The following is a 19,925-nucleotide window of genomic DNA, read 5'->3' on the forward strand; positions in this document are numbered from 1 at the left end:
GAACTACCTGGGCAAGCACAATGGCGATTACAACATACTCCGGGTTGTTTGGAAGATTAAGTGACAGGGCCTGGCACATGACAGTACCCATCACCATCACCATCGTCATCATAACTTGCTGCTACTTTTATCATAACTAGTACTGACACCACTAGCAAGGCACTGAGCTTCTCTGGGCTTCAATTTCCGCATCTCCGTAACAGCTACAAAGAGCTATTATACACATGGAATAAATGCAAATATGCACGTAAAGCATTTGAAATTAGTTAAGTACCCAGCAGTATGGTAGCTACTGCCGTAATTATCAGACATCAGCGAACGTGGATTCTGTGCCAGGTGCTGTGTACCCACCCTACGAGTCACAGCGTGGTAAGACAGACCCAGAGCCTGTCTGAATAGTTCATATTCAAGTGGGAGGGACATTCAGTGTGGAGTTCCAGGGGCCCCAAGGGAAGCCATGAGAGAGGGATTCAGTGCATTCCTGTGCTTTTCCTGCCATGGCTACTGGCTCCCTGGTCTGGACTGGGAGGGGCAGGAATCTACACCAGAGACCTACCCAGCTAATTCCAGGGAAGAAATCCTGTCCCAGCCTCCCATCTGCCACTTCTCACTATGTGTGGCTGCTGCCCTCCATCCCCCCCAACCTTACCCGGAGACCACCAATCTGCCTGTACTACCTGGAAGAGAGATTACGTAGCTGGGCTTTAAGATTTTACCTCCCTCTGAGGCCAAGGTCTCAGGGCCAAGTGGCAGATGTGTTTTTACCCTCGCGGAACATCTTCAAGCATGAAAACAAAGGCTGCAGTTACCCCCGAAGCTGGCAGGAAACCCTATCTGATCAACAAGAACACAAGACCTTCCTCTTTCCCTGAGTGCAGTGGCAGCCCCACGGCTGGGAGACCAAACAGTGATTCAAACATCAAGAACCCAGGACCCTTTCTGTCCCAGTGTTGCATCTTCTGCCCACCCCTGACATAAAGGCTCATGGGCAAATTCCCTTAAAAGAACAAGATGTGTCAGATAAAGAGACTCCTCAGAGTATCTTCGACCACACTTACTGGGGCCTGCCCGTCCCAAATGTGCTGCCTGCCCTTTGAGGCCTGACCCCTTCTGAGGGAAGGATGTGACACATGTAGGGCAGCACCTCACACTATGGGAATGTCAAAAAAACTATCTGGAGTAGACTGGCACTCAAACCCCTCTTTGACCTGACCTTCAGTGAGACTCACTTCATTTCTACAGGACTCAATTTTCTCACCTCTAAAATGGGGCACTTGACTAGGTGATGCCTAACTGTCCTTCCAGTTCTCACATTCTAAGAGGTGATGAATTCACCTGCAGGATATCAGTGACACTAACCATGGAGCTTCAAAAAGAATAGCTGAGTCCGTCATCCCCCCATCCACTTTATTCCCTGACTCTCCTATGGTTCCCCGCTCAGCTCCCTGGCATGGCATCCAAGGCCTCCTAGGACCCAAATCTGCCCTCTCCCAGTCTCATCAGCCCCTTCTTTTTATTTTATTCTATTCTACCCTACTCTATTTTATTTTAGAGAAAGAGAGCACAGGTTGGGGAGAGAGAGAGAATCTTAAGCAGGCTCCATGCTCAGCATCGAGCCCAACACAGGGCTCGATCCCATGACCCCGGGATCATGACCTGAGCCCAAATCAAGAGCTGAATGTTCAACCAGCTGAGCTGCCCAGGCATACCATCCTACCTCTTCTTTCTAACTTCACTGAATGCATTAGCCCTTCAGCCCCTGTTCTTCTGCAGCTCCTGCTTTGGCCTACCACACTGCCCCTACACATGTTTTGTTGGAAAAGCCCTTATCTAGTGGCCAGGCTAACTGTCCAACACGAGGCTCAAGATCCACCTCTGTGCAGCTTTCCAGTCCACGACTCAGGGATTCTGACCATGCGCTTCTTTGCGAGCCTGAGGTCTGATATGTAGGTGTTGATGAAAACGGCCATCACGTAGTGCGGTGGCCTTGTTTACCTGAAACATTTTCTATGTTAGGCTGGAAACCCTTGGAGAGAGGGGCCTGAGTGTCAGGCATTTGATTCTCTGCATTTACCACAGTTCTTGACCCACAGAGGATATACTAGGAACATTTCTCAGAAAATAAAACCACTCACAGGGGAACATTTTACCTTAAAGAGGAAAGTGGTAAGCTTCTGTTTACTAATCCTAAACATGCTCTTTCCGAAGCCTGAGATGCCAAGAAAAGGTGTATGTTTTTATCTATAGACAATGCTGACACCTGAGGCCCAGGACTGAAGTTCAGGACAGACTCATAACAAAACTAAATGAAGGACACCTAGAAACTGTGGGTAGGGGCCACTTTCTTCAAACCAACCAGCAGCTTCTGCTTGATCCGTGTCTTAGAGCATCAGCAAGGGGCAAAGGGGATCAGCGAAGGGACAGGGCCCAGCTCTGGCCAGGGGAGACCGACCTCGGGGCTTGGGCTGGCAGCAGCGTTTCAGCACGAAGCTGATGTTGTCCGTCCGCAGGATCTGTTTCTTGAGGTGGTTCATGAGGTCCCCCAGGCTGGGGAAGCTGCGGTCCGAGCCATGCAGGCTGTAACGGCCCTTCTGCACCTCGATCTGAAAGTTCTTGAACTGTTTCAGGCTACCCACCACCTGCCATTCAAGAAAAGGCTCAGGCAAATGTATCAACAACAGGAGAAGCTGAATAAGGATATATGGAACTATGTACTATCTCTGTAACATTTCTGTAGATCTATAATTATTCAAAAATAAATATTTATTACAAACAAGTAAACAATAAATAAGTCCAGAAGAAGACAATGATCAAAGAGAGTTAACACTAGAGAGAAAGCCTAACAGAGCAGGACTTCTACAATAGCATCACCCCATTTTAAACCTGTAAGATGGAGTTCAATGAAAAACCAACCTCACAGGAACGTTGCTGTGACTGCATGACAAAGTAAAAAACTTAGAAGGTGCTTCGTAAAGGTTTGCAAATATTATTATGCATGAAATAATCATTACTATAACTACATTTATCCAGGAAGTCTCTCAAACTGAGCCCTTCCAGGCCATGCATCTATTTGAGGAGAACCCCTCTGGGAGGTGGTGGTCAATGGTCTGGTCCGTTTCTAGGTTCTATAGTACCACAGAGAGGAAGTATAAGCAGCTTTCCTTCACGGGCACTTTTTGTACAAAGATAAATATTTTAGTCATTAAGGATGAAGGTCGGAAAGATCTACTTATGGTATATACTAGGATAAGATGTTTAAGATCGCAAAGCCTTGGGTTTTATTCATCTGTACAATGGGGATAATGCCAGGGTCAATCTCACAGGGTCAGTATAAGGTTTAAATGAGGACATGTAAAGTGGTCAGCACAGCGTCTGGTGAGCTAAAATGAACTGCGCCAGTAATCGTATCTATGATCCTGTTTTCCCCAGGTAATCTGACACCAGGCGGACCACACTCCTGAGTCATCGACATTCCTGGTCCAGCACAAGCCGATTCCACCTCAGAAGGCAGTTAGGCTGTCTCATGCGCCCATCCATATTAACAACATTATACTCCCTTCACAGACTGATGAATGTAGAAGACAGGCATGCTGCCCAAACAACAAAGCTGACAAGTTCTGACCCGCTGTGGCCGTATCAGCCACGAGGCCTTGCTGTACAGGAAGGCTCCCAGGTAGGCAGTGGTACCCAGACACTTGACAGCCCTGGGTTCCTTCTGCCATTTCCTCTTCCCCCTCTGAACAGAGTCTAGTCCCCAGGGCTTCCCCAGTACTTTTCCTTCCAGTGTCTGAGGGCTATGGTGCACTAATGTGCTCACTTCCACCTTGCAGCCCCACCCCCTGCCATCCCAGTTCTCCCAGTTCGTGCTAACCCAGTCAACACTAGTGTATCTGTCTGGACTAATTCTGTAAAACTCATGGTCTTTTAAAATATCCCATTTCCGGGGCGCCTGGGTGGCGCAGTCGGTTGAGCGTCCGACTTCAACCAGGTCACGATCTCACAGTCCGTGAGTTCGAGCCCCGCGTCGGGCTCTGGGCTGATGGCTCAGAGCCTGGAGCCTGTTTCCGATTCTGTGTCTCCCTCTCTCTCTGCCCCTCGCCCGTTCATGCTCTGTCTCTCTCTGTCCCAAAAATAAATAAACGTTGGAAAAAAAAAAAAAAAAAAAAATTAAAATATCCCATTTCCTGTATTTAAGATTGCATGAATGACAAAGGGAGTATTGTAGTCTAGTGAGGTAAGGTCAACAATTCTGGTTTCTATCTTTGCTTTCTGGGTATCTCTCACATCGTTGCTAGCTTCCAGCTACTGTAGAGTCACTAAGTAGAGTCATCTCCACTTGTCAAACCATGGCACGGCAAGTCGTCCGTTAAAATGTCTGAAGCTACCATCCAGGGAAAGCTGTGTTAGGCCAGGCTGCCAAGCTGGCCTTCCTGGCACTGGTTGGTACCTGTGAGTGCCACAAACAGATGTGGCTCTGTGTCTGAGATTCTGTCACTGAACAAATGCACTAAATGACAAATGTTTGGTCTGAACTGGTTTTCTGGCCACATTCTACCTTCCAGAGCCGCCGTGGATCCCTGATATGGGTCTCTTGAGGGAAGAAAGAAAGGGCCACAAGGAGGAAAGTTTTGGGGTTTGGCTGCTCAGGAAGTCTCCTTTCGAAGACTGGGGTTGTTCCAGTCAGAACTGCCAGGGATTTTCTCAGAAAATTATAATGCTCAACATCCTGCTCTGCATTTCTCTGGGTGTCTATCTCCCCGGGCTTTTTTACCCCCACCCCAGCCCTCCCCCCAGGTGGTCCTCTCTGCAGCAGCTCCTAGGCTGGCTGCACTGAACACATGCGGCCAATATGACTCGGCCTGACTGACCTCAGATTTTTCAAAGCAGGTGACAGTCATGAGGATATTGTCAAAGTCGGTACAGCTCCACCTCAGCACATACATTCCCTCCTCGCTTCCTTCTTGCCGCAACTTATTGATGGCATATTCTGTGCTAGAGGGAGAGAAAGGGAAAGGGAGAAAGAGCTCATACTGATGACAGCACTCTAAATCCCTTGGAGTAGCCACTTTCCCAAGCTGGCTCAAGTCCTATGCGCCCATCCCATTACCCAACCTGGGGCCTGAAGTCCTGTCTGAGAGGACACATGAGGCAAGCTGAGATGCCAAGGAGCCTCAACACGTATCAAGTCTCCAAGGTCTAGAAAGAGGACTCGTCTGCCATCTAAGGCACTGAGCCCAGCTTGACCCTGACTTCCCTACACATGTGGTCTCCAGCTTGACAGAAGCTATCCCCCCCACAAAGGTGATGCAGGAAGGCCTGACCAGTAGACAGCAGGGAGGGATGGAAAAGAGGGCACCAAAAAAGTCCTAAACAACATGCTCAACTGGCCCCAACCTAATCAACTGATGACACCACACATCCCATCACTAAAATATGGTTCCGTTCACACCAAAGGGAACTGAAAAGTTTCCAGAACCAACCAGATGGGACCGTGACAACCATTCTGTATGTTGTGGACAATCAGTGGGGGAGCCACATCAGTGCAGAGGTAATGATGGGCATCCGCTGTGAGCCGGAAGTAGCCGTCTACCAGGGACACAAAGGACAAGGCCTCCTCGTGGGACGAAAGCTTCAGTTCCTGATGAGAGAGAAGACATGCCCGTGGTTACATCATGTGCCTACTACCTCAAGCAGCTGACTTTATGGGGAGGTACAGAGTGAAAAGATATTTAAAACACAATGGATGAGGCATGACCTCAAAAGGAAGCACTTTTTGCTGATAATAACTGTACCCCTTGCATTTATACAGGATTTTGACTCTCCATACTTTCTCATCTAGTGTCTTCAAACTACCAGATGAGGTATGGTGTGTTTGCATGGGAGGAAGGGCAGAACGGGCAGCTATGGCAGGCAGAAGACCTATGGAGAGGCTGCCACAGGGGTCTAGATGGAGGAACAAGCCTGCCTCAGGTATAAAAGTACAGAGAGCTTAAAAAAAAAAGAAGTGGAGGGAGGAGCAGCAGAGCATGTGGAAGTGGTACTCTGGTCTTGGCACTAAGCAATGACTGACTCAGCACCCATTTTACAGAAAAGGAAACACAGGCACAGATGCTTCATCTCATATGGAGTTGGTCTAGAAGGTGAAACTCCGAAGTCTTAATCCAGGAATGGTCCCAGACAATGATGAGGTTGCTAGATTAAGTCCAGAGACCTCTGAGGGTTTGGAGGCGGCAGAGAGTCTTACTCAAAGTGGGAGAACAAAGGCAAAAATGGAGATGAGAGAGGGGATATCCACAGAAAGAAGGTTTTCAAAAAAAAATGCCTGGAGATAAAGACAGGTGAATTTTTTTTCTGTCTTGGTCATATAGCCCTGAACAAAAACTGACTATCTGAGAGAAGCCATGGGCTCAACCAGGAACATCTCCTGACGGAGGGGGGAATGGAAAGCCATTTAGAGCTTTGACTCACAAGAATATTAAAAAGCACCTGAGTCTTCTGAGGGCAGAATGGCATGTGAGTATAAGACTCTGTCCATAGTACTGGAGAAAGGACAGGCTGGTGGCAAAGAAAAACAGACAAAGGAGACAAATCAGTGAAAGAGAAAGGGGTGGACAGAAGCAACTAGAAAGGATGGAGGCAAGTGGGGCTAATGACAGCTACCTTGCCAAAGGAAGGGTCAGCTCTAGACTTGTGAGCCAAGGAGGCTAAGGCCACCACAGAGATGGTTATTCAGTAAGGAGACTCTGTGCTAAGTGTGCTTCCTTTCACGTTACCTGGCATTGACCTGCAGATCCCCAAAGAGCAAATTCAGAGCAAATGGTCTGAATCGGGCAGCCCTTCCCCCAGTCACCTAAAAGACCGAGACCACATAAGCACTTCCCTGAGAGAAGTCTGAGGAAATGGGAGACGTCAAGAAGAGGCAGAGAGAAGAGATAAATCAAGATATAGTTTGATAACATGCTAGCATCATGCTTTCCTGAAGACCAGCAGCCAAAGTACTGCCTGGTCAAAGGGCTTGGAAATCCCATGGCTGGCAAGGGACAGGGGAAGGAGATAAAGAAGAGAAAGCATCACACAGTGTTAACCCACAGGTTCTGGAGTCCGTTTACGTGGGTTCACATCTTAGTATCTCCAACTTGCTATTATGGTTAAGCACATGCAATCGTCATTTTTACAGGTCAAAAACTGTCAAATATTGGCAATTTCAAATGGTTTAATCTTAGAGCTGTGTGACCTTGGGCAAGGTACCTAAGCTTTTTGTGCCTCAGTTTCCTCCTCTGTAAAATAGGGACAATAATACACCTACCTATAAGGTCGGTGAAAATGGAAAGAATTTACATTCACAAAGCATTTAGAACAGGAAGTGTCTGGCATGTAGTAAGAGCTAGTATTTGTAGAGGAAAATGCAGGAACGAGGAGATGAAGTATTTATTTCTCCCCGCCTTCCTCCTGCAGCTGCCACAGACTCGCCAGCCCCTGTGGTCCGAGCGGGCGCTGACTGCAGTGCCCGACGTGACTCTGTCAGCCAGGATAGGATGGGGCAGGCTCACAGACACGGTACCAGCTGGCGGTGGCTTCTCCCCTCTGCTACATGCATCTTCAGGGTCTGACCAAGGTGAAGAGCCCGACCACGGCTGTGCCAAGCTCTTCCTCCCTGCAGTCTCTGGGGAAGAGAACGCTTTGGAGCTGGAGCTGCACATTCTTACTCCGTGACCCTGCACGAGTTTCCACACCTCTCCACAGTCTAGACCTCCCCTCCCCCCCGCCCAGAAACAGAGCCAAAATTCCTACATCTAAGATCCTTGTAAGGACTAAATAAAATAGTATAGACACAGCACAGAATCCAAGCTTATAGCTATGATATGCTGAATAAATGGCACTCATTTTTATCTTCTTCCTCCCTACATTCTCCATCTTCCCACTAACATCTATCTGGACTCTACTGCTTCTCCCTTCACTTTATTTTTCACTAGTTTCCTGATGAAATTAACTTATGTTTATTGTTTAAAGGGGGGGGGGGAGATGAGAATAAAAATATTTAAATTATTCATAATCCCACCATAAATAACAGCTGTTAATATATTTTAAAATATTTATTTAAGAGAGAGGGAGAGGGAGAGAGAGAGAAGGGGAGAGAGAGAGAGAAGGGGAGAGAGAGAGAGAAAGTCCACTCCACACTGTGCTTGGAGCCCCACTCGGGGCTCAATCTCATGAGCCCATAGGATCATGACCTGAGTTGACATCAAGAGTCAGGTGCTTAACCATCCAGGGACCCTAATAGCTGTTAATACTTTATTTTTCTAAGAGCATGTGTGTGTATATACATATATGCATTTCTTTTAAAAATGTTTTGAACAAAGTTGGTACCATTCTGTAGATAGTTTAATATTCTCCTTTTTTCCACTTACAAAGCATTTTTCCGTATTACTAAAAAAAATAACAATTTGTTTATATAGTATTTTACTACTCAGGTGAATTGTGATGAATTTTTCCTCTTCTCCTATTATTGTAGATTGGGGTAATTTTCAGTGATTTTACTCTGTAAATTCTGTTCGGGTACATTCTCATGCACAGACCACTGGCTTCATCTCTATTTCTGGAAAACAGCACTAAGTTCCCAAATAGAGGTATATATAAATATTTTCAAGGCCTTTAGCACGTGTTGCCAAACTGCTATGTAAAAGGTGTAACAAGAAGGCAAGTTACCCCAGCTATAAAAGAGTGACCATCTGTTCTCAACCCTATCACCAGACTCGTTCCCAACACTGAGTGTTATGTCACCCTCTTGACAGAGTATTTGCCACATTTAAGGCAAAGCGTGGTATTTCCCTGGTGCTGACTACCTTCGCCCCACGAGTGCCCGCCTCAACTGACTGTGCTCTCCACGTGCTGTTGGCCATGACTTCCCCAACACAAACATGTTTATTTTGGCAGCGCTCCTACTTCCCCTGCCAAAAGCGGCCTGCTTGTCTAGATCATGTCCTCAAGTGATACCAAAAAAGAGGAAGTGAGATTGAACACCCCTTCCTCTGTCCGGAGTCACTTGGGTGTGCCTGACACCATAACGGGGACTGCCACTGTGGGCACAGCCACCAGCCTGACAGGCTCCTGAAGTGCAAAGCGGGGTTTCCTGGAGACTTCTTCCCAGAAGGCTCCCCCAACTCAGCGGTGAGGCTGCACAGGGCCCTTGGGAGGAAATGCTAACATTCACCCATCTTGTTTTCCTTCAAATCCACTAACTTTTGTGAACTAAGTATTTATGCTAAAATGTCTTTGGGAGAGCAGCAAATCCTGAAAAGTAGATACACATTGGCAAGACCAAAGAAAGGCTCCAGAACGTACCAGTATAACTCAAAAACCAACATGGATAATGCCAATGTCAGCAAGAGGGATTTCTGGCTGAAGTAAGAAAGAAAATCATCAGATTTTCTCCTTGGGACAGGAGCTCTGCAAGCATGTGCTGCCTAACTGTCCTCAGCAAAGTCTGCCTCTTATCACTGGATCCAAACAGAATTGCCTCCAGAGCAAACTTACCATTTTTTTATTGTCCTGCTTATTGATGCTGACCACACACTCCTTTATTACAATGTGAGTGATTTCAGGGAAGTAAGAAAAATTGTTCCACTCTTCCCGGATTTTGTTTTTCTCCTCATCCTTCTTGTGTTTATTTTCCAGCTTTTTCCATTTCAGTTTGTTTTTTTCCTTTTCAACAGGAACAACCTGATAAGATGCATTAAAGTGCCAGAGTTAAGTTGCTTTCTCATTTCCTATTGGCAAAAAAGGTCAACGCTTCTGGAAAACTAAAACAGAGGCTACATTCAAGGAGAAGAAAGCCAGCCTGCCTGGATCTACACAGGAATTAGAACAGGTGGCACATGTGGGCTTAGGATGGCAGTTTAGTGTCCCATCAGGGAATCTTGGGATTTTATACCTGGCAGGGACCTTAATGAGCACTCTGACTAAACTCTTTAAATCATCTCTATTGTACCAGTCAAGTCAGAAAGGGAAATAACTGCCCACTAGACAGGCATCCACCCTCAGGTCCTCTCACTTCCGGACTGATGGATATTTCAACACAGGCACAGAACATGAGCTTTCTCCTTTTAGAATCTAACACAGATTATTTTTAACATTCTAACAATATCCAAGATGAAACTTTCAAAAGAAGATATGAATCCCATGCTTGAATAATCTGCCAGTTATTAACTAGTTAGGTCATCAATTTGAGCCTCCAGTTCCCCGTCCATAGAACAGATCTTATATTTCACCAGGTTCTTTGAGGATTAGTTCTCATTAACAGTGTATCTACTATATAAAAAGCACTTGGTTAAGTTTTAGGCATTGTTATTTTAGCATGAATAAACCAGGAGAAAATAAAAATAGCCTTGGCTTTAACATTATTATTGATAATTATAACGATGATGATGGCAGCTATAATAGTTTTCAAACATTTATTACATGCTGGGCTTTGTGCTGACTGACATTCAGTTCTCTCAACAACTCCATGAGGCAGATACATTAAGTACCTCCATTTTACAGATGAGTAATATGTAGCTGATATAGGGGAAGGAATGCCCAAAGCTACAGAACTACAAATAGTGGAGCTAGGACCTGAACCAGGACTATTTAGGTTTAAAACCCATGCTTTTAAACCACTCTGCCCCCTTGCCTCATCCAACAAACACTTAAAAAAGCAGCTTTAAATCACAAAATCAATTACCCTATCTCACGGAGCCAGAAGTCTAAATTCAACTCTTGGCACTATCGTTTATTAGTTAGTTATGACCTTGGGCAAGTTTCTTAACTTCTCTGGGCCTCTTTGTGTTCATCTATAGAATAGAGACAACGATAGGACTCCCCTCAAGGCTTTCTTCTTCTTCTGTTTTTTTTTTTTTTTTTTTTTTTTAAGGAATAAATGAGTAATACATGTAAAATGCTTAGAAAAGTACTTAGTACATGGTAAGTGCTGAATAAATATCTGCCATTATTATTAATATTATATATGCTATTGTTACATTTCTCTATTTCCCTACAGAACTCAATAAATATTTATTTAGGATAAATAAATATTCGTGAAGACAATAAAAGATGAATGATACATGGTCTCTAACCTGAAGACACTTGTCTGACAGGGGTGATGGACATGCAAATGGGTAATCCCAACAGGATAAACAGAATAGGTATGTGACACAGGATGGTCTCTTCCACCAGCCACCTATCACCACTTACATTTGGTTTCTGTCTCCACTGGATTCCAAGATTTCCAGTTACCATCACTTCATAGAGAATGTTTCCACTGTCATCTGGATGAAACCAATTCATCTCATTTTCTGACGAAATCAGTAACATGGAAGTCTCAAATATTTCAGCACCATAATGTTTTGTCAAAGTCTCCAAGGTTGCCAGGTATTTCACCTTCAGGTCATGAGTAGATACACTGCTGTCACAGATGGTCTTGTTGTTAAATTCCTTTAGGAAATCCTTGAAAACATTATTTATCCGCATCCTGGTGAGAAGATTCCTCTGCCTGATGGACTTATTCAATGTTTCTGGGATATATCGCTTGTAGCTAAAACAAAGTAGGAAAATATGTCTGTATGTCATGCACAGGCCAGCATAGAATAGTACAGAAACCAACCTAGTCTAGAAATCTTCCTTCCATGTGCTACCCCATAGGAAAGGAGGACCTGCTCCCAGAGGGTCTTAGATGGAGTAAGCACTAGGCTGAAAATCATAAGGAGATGGAGGTGAACAGGGACTGAAAGAGAAAGAAAAGCACATGTTCACAGACTGTACTGAGATGGGAATTCCTACAAGTATCATCCAATATTCTGGGTTGCAAAGGGGGACAGCAAAATTGACTTATCTGTGTTTTTGCTTGCCAGCGTCACTGTTCCTGTGCACGTTAAGTACTCACATGAACAGTTATTAAGATTCAGCATCAGTTAGAAGGTGGTGTGAGAGGAGGCAAGAGTGATTATAGATGCTCTGTAGGCTCTACTTTTAGGTTTTATAATTTTTCTATAAAGATCACATATTGCTTTTACAAGAAATGGGAAAAACACATAAAATCCAATTAAATATAAAAGACCTCGTGTCTGCCATGTGGAAGTGTCCCAGAAGAATTAAATGGATTGGCAAGGAAACCGATCAATTACTTATGCAGGTGCTAATAGGAAAGTATCTATGACTAACAAGAGTCTTGACAAACTGACAGACTGCTGGAAGGAGCCGGTTTTAAGAACAGTATGAACACCCATGAAAGAAAGAACAAACTGGAAACCAAACCAGTGGAGAGACCAGTCTGCCTAATACTCTCAGGCCTGAGACAGCATCTGGCCCTGGGTAATCCCTGCTGCACGAATGGTTTCATGACAGTGGAAAATTGTAAAGTTTAGAATTTATCCCCAACAGATATTGTGACATTTCAGATTAATGTAATAGAGAGGAAGGTCAGAGGAGAGCTGTCATTTTTTACCTTTGTCTCATGAAAAAGTAAAGAGGAGGTACCCGGAGCAAAAGTCACGGAAAAAAGAGAAAGCAGCAGTACAGCATGTATCTAACCAGCCCTGCATCACTGAGAGGCAGCCCGGCACCTGCTCCAGACTCTGCTCAAGGGCGAGATACAAGAAGGAAGCTTATGGGAAGGTGCATGCTGCCTATCTCAAATAAAAGAGCTATATTAACTTGTTCTTCAAAATGAATCTGTCTTCTTTTACGACATTCACAGCAACTCCTTGGTAAATACATACATACAAATATTATACAGATAGGTAGAAATTATGCAGTTTGACACCTTCACAAAGACTTGATCATGAATGCTATTTTATTTTTTTTTTTAATTTTTTTTTTTCAACGTTTATTTATTTTTGGGACAGAGAGAGACAGAGCTTGAACGGGCGAGGGGCAGAGAGAGAGGGAGACACAGAATCGGAAACAGGCTCCAGGCTCTGAGCCATCAGCCCAGAGCCCGACGCGGGGCTTGAACTCACGGACCGTGAGATCGTGACCTGGTTGAAGTCAGACGCTTAACCGACTGCGCCACCCAGGCGCCCCATGAATGCTATTTTAAATAAATGCCATTTTCTTGAGGTACTATCCTTCACATCAGATAAACAGCTCTCTAGTGAACTCCAGTTCAGGCTGTGGATGACAGTAGCTGCCTGTAGAACAACACTCAGAAGGATTTCAGGACAGCTCCGGCACAAAAGGAAAAAACGCCGTGACAGATGGCAATGCCCACCACGGGAAGAGAGGCAAAGGGCAGGCATGTGGGCCACCAATTTGATTGGTATCGCTCATCCAGAACTTTCACTGGAGTGCAAATTTCTGAGGTCATGAGCCCATGTTCAAAATCAAGACACGATTGTAATTGTGCTACCTTTTATAAATGTTCTAAAAAAGATTTAGGCGCTGCAGAGAGCAGGGGTCAGCCAAAAACTGGCAGGGGTTAAACTGAGATGTCAGGGAACGTATAAAAATAACACTGTCCCCACGATCAACTCTTCAGCCAGCAGGAAGATTTACCTGATGTCCTTGGGCAGTTCTGGCAATTGCATCTTCTTCATCATGGCGTAGTGGGAGATGGCCAGGACAGCCATTCCCAGACACTCGTTCTCAATATCGTGTCCATCCTGCTCGGTCTTGGGGTCTCGAATGGGAGCCAGGCATTTGACCAAATCATATTGTCCCTTAGGAGCAGAAGTGAAAAGAAATGAACCACCAGATTTTCTGTGTCTCTAGTCTTAAGAGAAAGGTTCCCCACACAGGGAGGTGCCACCCAGAAAAGTAGCGATGACACGAACGAGGTTTATAGATTCTCTGGCACCAAAGCTCCTTCTCAAAAGTTGGGCATGAGGGGGCTCAGGAAATGTTCTCCCCAGGAATAAATTTCATTTATTTAACAAATGTTTACCGGGCACCATGCGAGCTGCTGATGAATAGCACAAACACGTGGAGCCCTTTCGCAGGACTTATCCTATAAATGACTGTGGCCGGCAGCACGTTCTGGGCTTGGACAGCACCAGGGCAAGGGAGGGTGACACCTGGCTGGGGTTGGCTCATTAATTCCACAGACATAGATTGAGACATCCTAGACTAGGCACTGGTTGTATAACTGACAGCACATCACACCTCATTCTGATGGTGAGTTAGAGAAAGGGCAAGTGAACCATTGCCACACAGGAGTTTTTCGACACCTGCTGGTTAAGTTTCTAAGTAGTGAAACATATCACCAAAATATACCCCCTCCCGTTGGAAGTGCACAGCATTCCAAGACCCAGTGAGGGCTTCAAAAACAAAAAAGCTAAAGAGCAGTCCCTGTCTTCTACAGAGTGCAAGTACACCACCTGTCTTGTACAGAGTAATGATGATGTCAGTGCTACCTCCCCTTTGTGAAACCCTAGCCCCAGTGCCAGACTGTGGGCTAGGTTCCCTTTATTTACTGTTTCATTCAATCCTCTCAACAACCCTATGACGTAGGTGCTGACATCATCCATCACCTCTACCTAACAGATGAGGAATGTAAGGCACCCAAAAGCTACATCACTGCACTCACCCATGTGGTAATTATTGATTACTGGGAACCAATTATGGGCCAGATATTATTCTAGGGGCCAGGGGTATACATAGCAGTAAGCCAAACTGTGTTCCTGACCTCAGGGAGATTCCATGTTGAGAAGAAAGAATAAACAAACAGGAATATAGAACATCAGTATAGTTATAGTTATAAAGAATAGTTCTTTAATATAGATAGAACTTTAATATATAGTTATTTAATATAGTTCTTTAATATAGAACTATATAATACAATATAGTTATAAAGAACAAAGTCAAGTGGAAAGACAGAATGCCGTGGGAGCTGGGACCCAGGAAGTGGTGGGGGAAAGTCAAACCTAGATGTGACTCCAGGGCTATGGTTCATCAACACTGTGCTGCAGCCACTCAACTTTACTAATGTCAAGCACACTGAAATCTTTAGCCTTTCTCTCGATGGAACAGAGGTAGTGTGAAATCTAGGGGTGCTGTTTCCACATAAGTGAGACACTCACTTTCTCTGAAGGGACTTTAGTTTAGGGGTTTCTGGATGGAGGGTTCTCACTGCGGCTGTTTTTCTTTCCCAGATAGGATTTATTTCTCTCAGGTAAGAACAGGACACCGTCAACCTCCACAAACTACTAAGGACCAGTAAGAATCATTTCTGCCGGCAACGTGTGAAGAAGCAGAACAAAATCTGAAACTATTTTGATTGGCTGTGATTTTCTGTAAATATCACTGTACAACCACCTCAAGTAACTCATTCCTGAACCTCTGAGAGGTCAGATTCTAATGCAATACTTATTCTTGAAGTATGGTGCGCTATTCCTTTGAATATATAAAGCTGGGAGGTTGAATAAAAAACGATTGATCTGAAAATGGCCAGTTTTCTGGCCAGAAACTAAAGCTGTGCAATGGAATATAACTGGGACATAAAAATCACACGTGAAAGTATATCTTAAAGAAATAGAACACATCTATAAACACTTCTATAAACTCACTTCCTACCTGAAATCTCTCCATAGGCATCTCCAAATGAGAATGCCTCATTCCCAACCCTTCTCCAACCTGCTCCTCCCTGCCTTCTCTACTTAGGGAACGACTCCATTATCTATCAAACAAGGCCCAAAATGGAAACCTCAAAATCACCTTTGATACTTCGGATTCTCTCCCCTTGCGCAGCCAACTGATCAGCAAATCCTATCAATTCTCCCTCCAGAATTAATTGTAGGTCCCCCATTTTTCTCCAAACTCTACTGCCACCACCACTAAGCCAAACCAGCATCTTGTCTCACGTGGACCAACGTGGCACATGATCTGCTCCTCGCTAGCCCCACCAGTAACACTCCTTCCCATCACCCTCCTCTCCTCCAGCCACACTGACTCTCCTCTCAGCTCCCACCTGCCTCACAGTCTTCCCACATTCTGTTCCCTCTCTATCAGATGTTTTCAACCAGGGAGATTTTGCCCCATAGGGGAGATCTGGCAATGTCTGGAGACAGTTTTGATTGTCACAATTGGTGGGATGGCATCTAATGAGTGGAGGCCAGGAATGTGGGTAAATGTCATACAACACGGGGCAGTCCCTCAGAGCAAAAAACCATCCAGCCCAAAATGTCAGTAGTGCTGTTGAGAAACTGCTCTAACGGAGAAGAAATATTTTCCCCTCTCCTTTCTTAGAACTGCAGACTCCTTCTTCTTCCAGATTCATAGAAGTGTCACCTCCTTAGAGACCTTCTCCCATCACGCTATTTAAATCAGACTTTCCCAATCAAACCTCCTCTCTATATTCTCTATCACAAAAGCTTTCTCCTTCATAGCACTTCTGACCATTCTTATGTGTTCCATATGTATCATTTTACTTGTTTTCTGTTTGCCCAGCTTGATTTTGTATCTGCTGCTTGCAGAGACCACATCTGTCTTGTTCACCATAGTATCTGCAGTGCCTCAGCAAAGAGTACACAGGAGTAAATATTTGTTGAATGAATGAATGATTATGAAGCCATTAAAACAGCACAGATTTATATTTTTAACTGACATCTGAAAGATCATCAATAGAATGGACAAAAAAGCAGTTCACAAAAATTATTTTCAAAAAACTACACGGTACACAATATATACCTGCATGGTAACATCAGGAAGCAGATCACCAAAAACGCTGGTTATCTCTGGGGAATGCAATTCAGGAACTCTAACTTCTCTTCTGGCTTTTATCTAGTGTCTAATCTTCCCACCCCACTACCGCTGTGACTCAGAGCGGCCACCTCCTGCCTTCCCAAACGTTACTCTGACTGCTGAGATGTCCCCATTCACCCCACTGAACTACACCCTCCCTCACCTGCAGCTTCCCTCTGCTCTCTCCACGGGAGGCACTGCAGATGAGAAGTGAAATGATAGGAGGTAGGGGAAAAAGAAAGGAACAGGGAAGAAGCGATGCCTCGAAAATCCCCAAGTGGGACAACCAGCCCCTTGGGACGCCAAACTGCTGCCTCTCCCCTCCTCGTTCTGGGCAAGTCCTAGGGCAGCAAGGACAGCCATAAGACAGAGCAGAGCAGGAGAGGAGGCCATAAAACATCCTAGCCACCAATGAGTCCAACCACACCAGGCAGTCTGAACCTGTGATGCCTCAGCCATCCCGGGCCCTCCAGCTTCTCCCGGGCCCAGACTTCTCACCTGAGCAAACAGATACTCCAGGGAGCTGGCGTCAAGGAGAGGGGTTGCATCTGGAACTTTTTTTTTCTCGTAGCCATTTTTCTGCTTCTTCGGAGAATGTCGCCATACAGACTGCTCATTATCATTGGTCCCATGCCAGTTGGTGAAATAGAACCTAGAAGGCAGGAAGATAAGTGTCAATTTGGGGAAGGGGACATTCGAATGCATGGGAGAGGTGTCCTTGTTGTACCCAGAGTGCTCAATGCCGGAGGCTAAATTTCCCTGGAAAGCAAGCGTTTGCTTGCTTTTCCGCTGTATAGCACGTCACTGGTTAGAAGGTCCTTTTTCTTTTCGCTCTTACAAGCACTCTGTGAACAGCATCCTGCCAGAACCTGTCTGTGACTCAAGGAGATAAACTGACTTTCCACTACGTCTTCCTAAATAGGAAAACATGCTGACTAGATGCAAGAGCTGGCCCAGCAACTCCCTTTACCTTTAATAATGCTATCCTGCCTTGAATCCAAGACCTATTTAATTGACATTTTAACATTTCTATTCAAGAAAATGTAGTTTCGTTGTCTAATCAAGATGCACAGTTAATGTGGCAGTGCTTCCTATTTCCCAGACTGCTGTTATTTAATTGATGGCTTATCTTACAATGAATAGAGTTACAAATAGAAGAAATACATGAGCACTACTTACAAGCGGCAGCTTGCAGTGCTGTGAATAAAATTAATAAGCACTTTATGCCATTTAATCCTTACAGCAACTGCTCAAGGTAGGTTTCACTGTTCCTATTTTACAGCCAAGGAAAACAGAGGTTCCAAAAGGTGAGGTGAACTGACCCCAAGCCGCTTCTCTTAACTACTACATGCCTCTGCCACCTGTAGGGGAAATGCAGTGAGTTCTTGAGTGTGTGAAAGTGACTGAGCCAAGCTGGCGCAGGCCATCTATAGGTTACAGATTCAACTGGTACCTGGGTCTTTCTCCCTTGACGTGCCCGTGTGCTGGCAAAACCACCGTGGCATAAAGAAGCAACAAATAAAATTTCCTCCCAAAAAAGCGCTGCCACTAAACTCAGACATCTGTCACTGAGCTGTATTTGCAACGCCTACACGTGGCAGGCCCTTTTGCCAGGCTGGGATTCAAAGGGCCTGGTCTCCATACTCTTGTGAGTTCCTTGTCTATATGTCTACATGGCAACCAGTCAAATCCAACAACAACAATAAAGAAACATACAAGGGGCATGTCTCATAAGCGGGACTAGAATGTGACTTTCATGGAGCCCAGTTTTTCCTTCCTTCATAAAAAAATATTAAAAGTTGTATTTTACAACCACGTTGATATAAAGATAAATATAATCCAGCTTGGATTTTTTTTTCTGGTTTTAATGAAATTAAAACACTTTTTTGAGTCTTTAAAAATATTATGAGCCCTAGGCACTGTGCCCAATAGATAAGATGTCCCTGGACATAAGGGAGTCTTTGATGAGGTGCCAAACAAGGGAAAAACCATCCTCTACTGCCAGGGGAAGGGAGAAAGGGTTGGGAAGGGAAGTTGGGGCCAGAATAAATAAATGCCAGGCTTTAGAGCCTGGACCAGACAGAGCAGGCAGAGGAGACGGCAAGGCAAGATCACGTCAGGCAGGATGCCCTGGAAGAAAGCCCCATGGAAGATGGACTGAAATGACAGAGACCAAATCAGATGCCTACAGCAATAGTCTGGACAACGCTATGAGCTCTGTGGAGGCAGATGCCTCAGTGGTCTTGCTCAGCACTGAATCTCCGGGCATATAACAGTTGCTTAACACATCATTGTCAGATGAATAAACAAGAAATGAATGAACAAATTCAGGGAGTAGCAATTAACATGGTGAGGGAAGGATGGATACAGAAGTTAGTATAAAAGTAAAATCAGTATTTTAGAACTTTCAGGGATTCTATACACCTCATCTTCCCTATGACTTATGAAAGTGACTGAGAATTTGACTGTGGGTTTTGGTAGCTCTCACTCACACACAGAAAGAACACATATCCAGGAGCCCACGTGCAGCATAAACCACAGCTGTGGGATTGTCCTCTCACTCTCCTATGTGAGAGGGGATCGGGTGCCCACAGCTATCTGCTGATGAAGAGGCTGGCACTTCTATCCCTAGACTGAAGAATCTACTTTTCAAGGACAGACGGAGCACAGGATGGGAGGACTCAGCCAGGATCAGCGATCCAAGATAGGCAAGAAGTAAGGGTGAACTGGCTCTACCAACAGAGCAAATACAGGAAAATCTGACATTGGGGCAGAAAAAAAATTGACAAGGACACAGCCAATTCCTCTGGCTACTGAGTCGAGTCCAAAATGGAGAGTTCTCATCATTCACACAATAACCAGATATCTACTAGAAGTTTTCGGGATCTGTCTAGAAGGAGACAGGTGAAAAGGCAACGAACAGGACAATGAAGGCAGTAACTAAGGGTTTGCGAACACTTACCCTGTGCCAGGTACTCTTTATACAAACAAACAAAGCAGGGCTCTCCCCGAAGGGCAGGCCGACAGGTACATTCCTTTTGGTAGCGGAGGAAGGCGGTGAGAAGATGAGAATTATGTGCAACATGGAAGGGTACCTGGGAAAAGTAAAAGAGTCTCTAGGATGCAGGAGGTTGTTTGAAAGAGAAGCAATGAAGACAGATTTTCCCTGAACCGGTCCAAGGCATGGTCCTCTTCTGCCACATCCCACTGAGTCT

The 19,925-nt window shown here is 45.0% G+C and overlaps 1 protein-coding gene across 4 annotated transcripts in view; it reads right to left on the reverse strand.

Annotated features, from left to right (window-relative positions):
- Positions 1-19,925, reverse strand: part of JAK1 (Janus kinase 1) — a 241,822-nt gene that overhangs the window by 21,222 nt on the left and 200,675 nt on the right. For all 4 annotated transcript variants that reach the window (XM_086717201.1, XM_086717198.1, XM_086717200.1 and 1 more), the window contains 7 exons: positions 17,209-17,362; positions 13,528-13,691; positions 11,230-11,569; positions 9,535-9,720; positions 5,481-5,638; positions 4,869-4,992; positions 2,453-2,639 (listed from right to left, as the gene is read on the reverse strand). In XM_086717201.1, coding sequence (XP_086573327.1) covers positions 2,453-2,639; positions 4,869-4,992; positions 5,481-5,638; positions 9,535-9,720; positions 11,230-11,569; positions 13,528-13,691; positions 17,209-17,362 — 1,313 coding nt within the window. The remainder of the gene's footprint in view (positions 1-2,452; positions 2,640-4,868; positions 4,993-5,480; positions 5,639-9,534; positions 9,721-11,229; positions 11,570-13,527; positions 13,692-17,208; positions 17,363-19,925) is intronic.

This window comes from Puma concolor, chromosome C1 (assembly GCF_028749965.1).
Source record: "Puma concolor isolate L17-30 chromosome C1, mPumCon1.1.hap2, whole genome shotgun sequence".
Classification (NCBI taxonomy): Eukaryota; Metazoa; Chordata; class Mammalia; order Carnivora; family Felidae; genus Puma; species Puma concolor.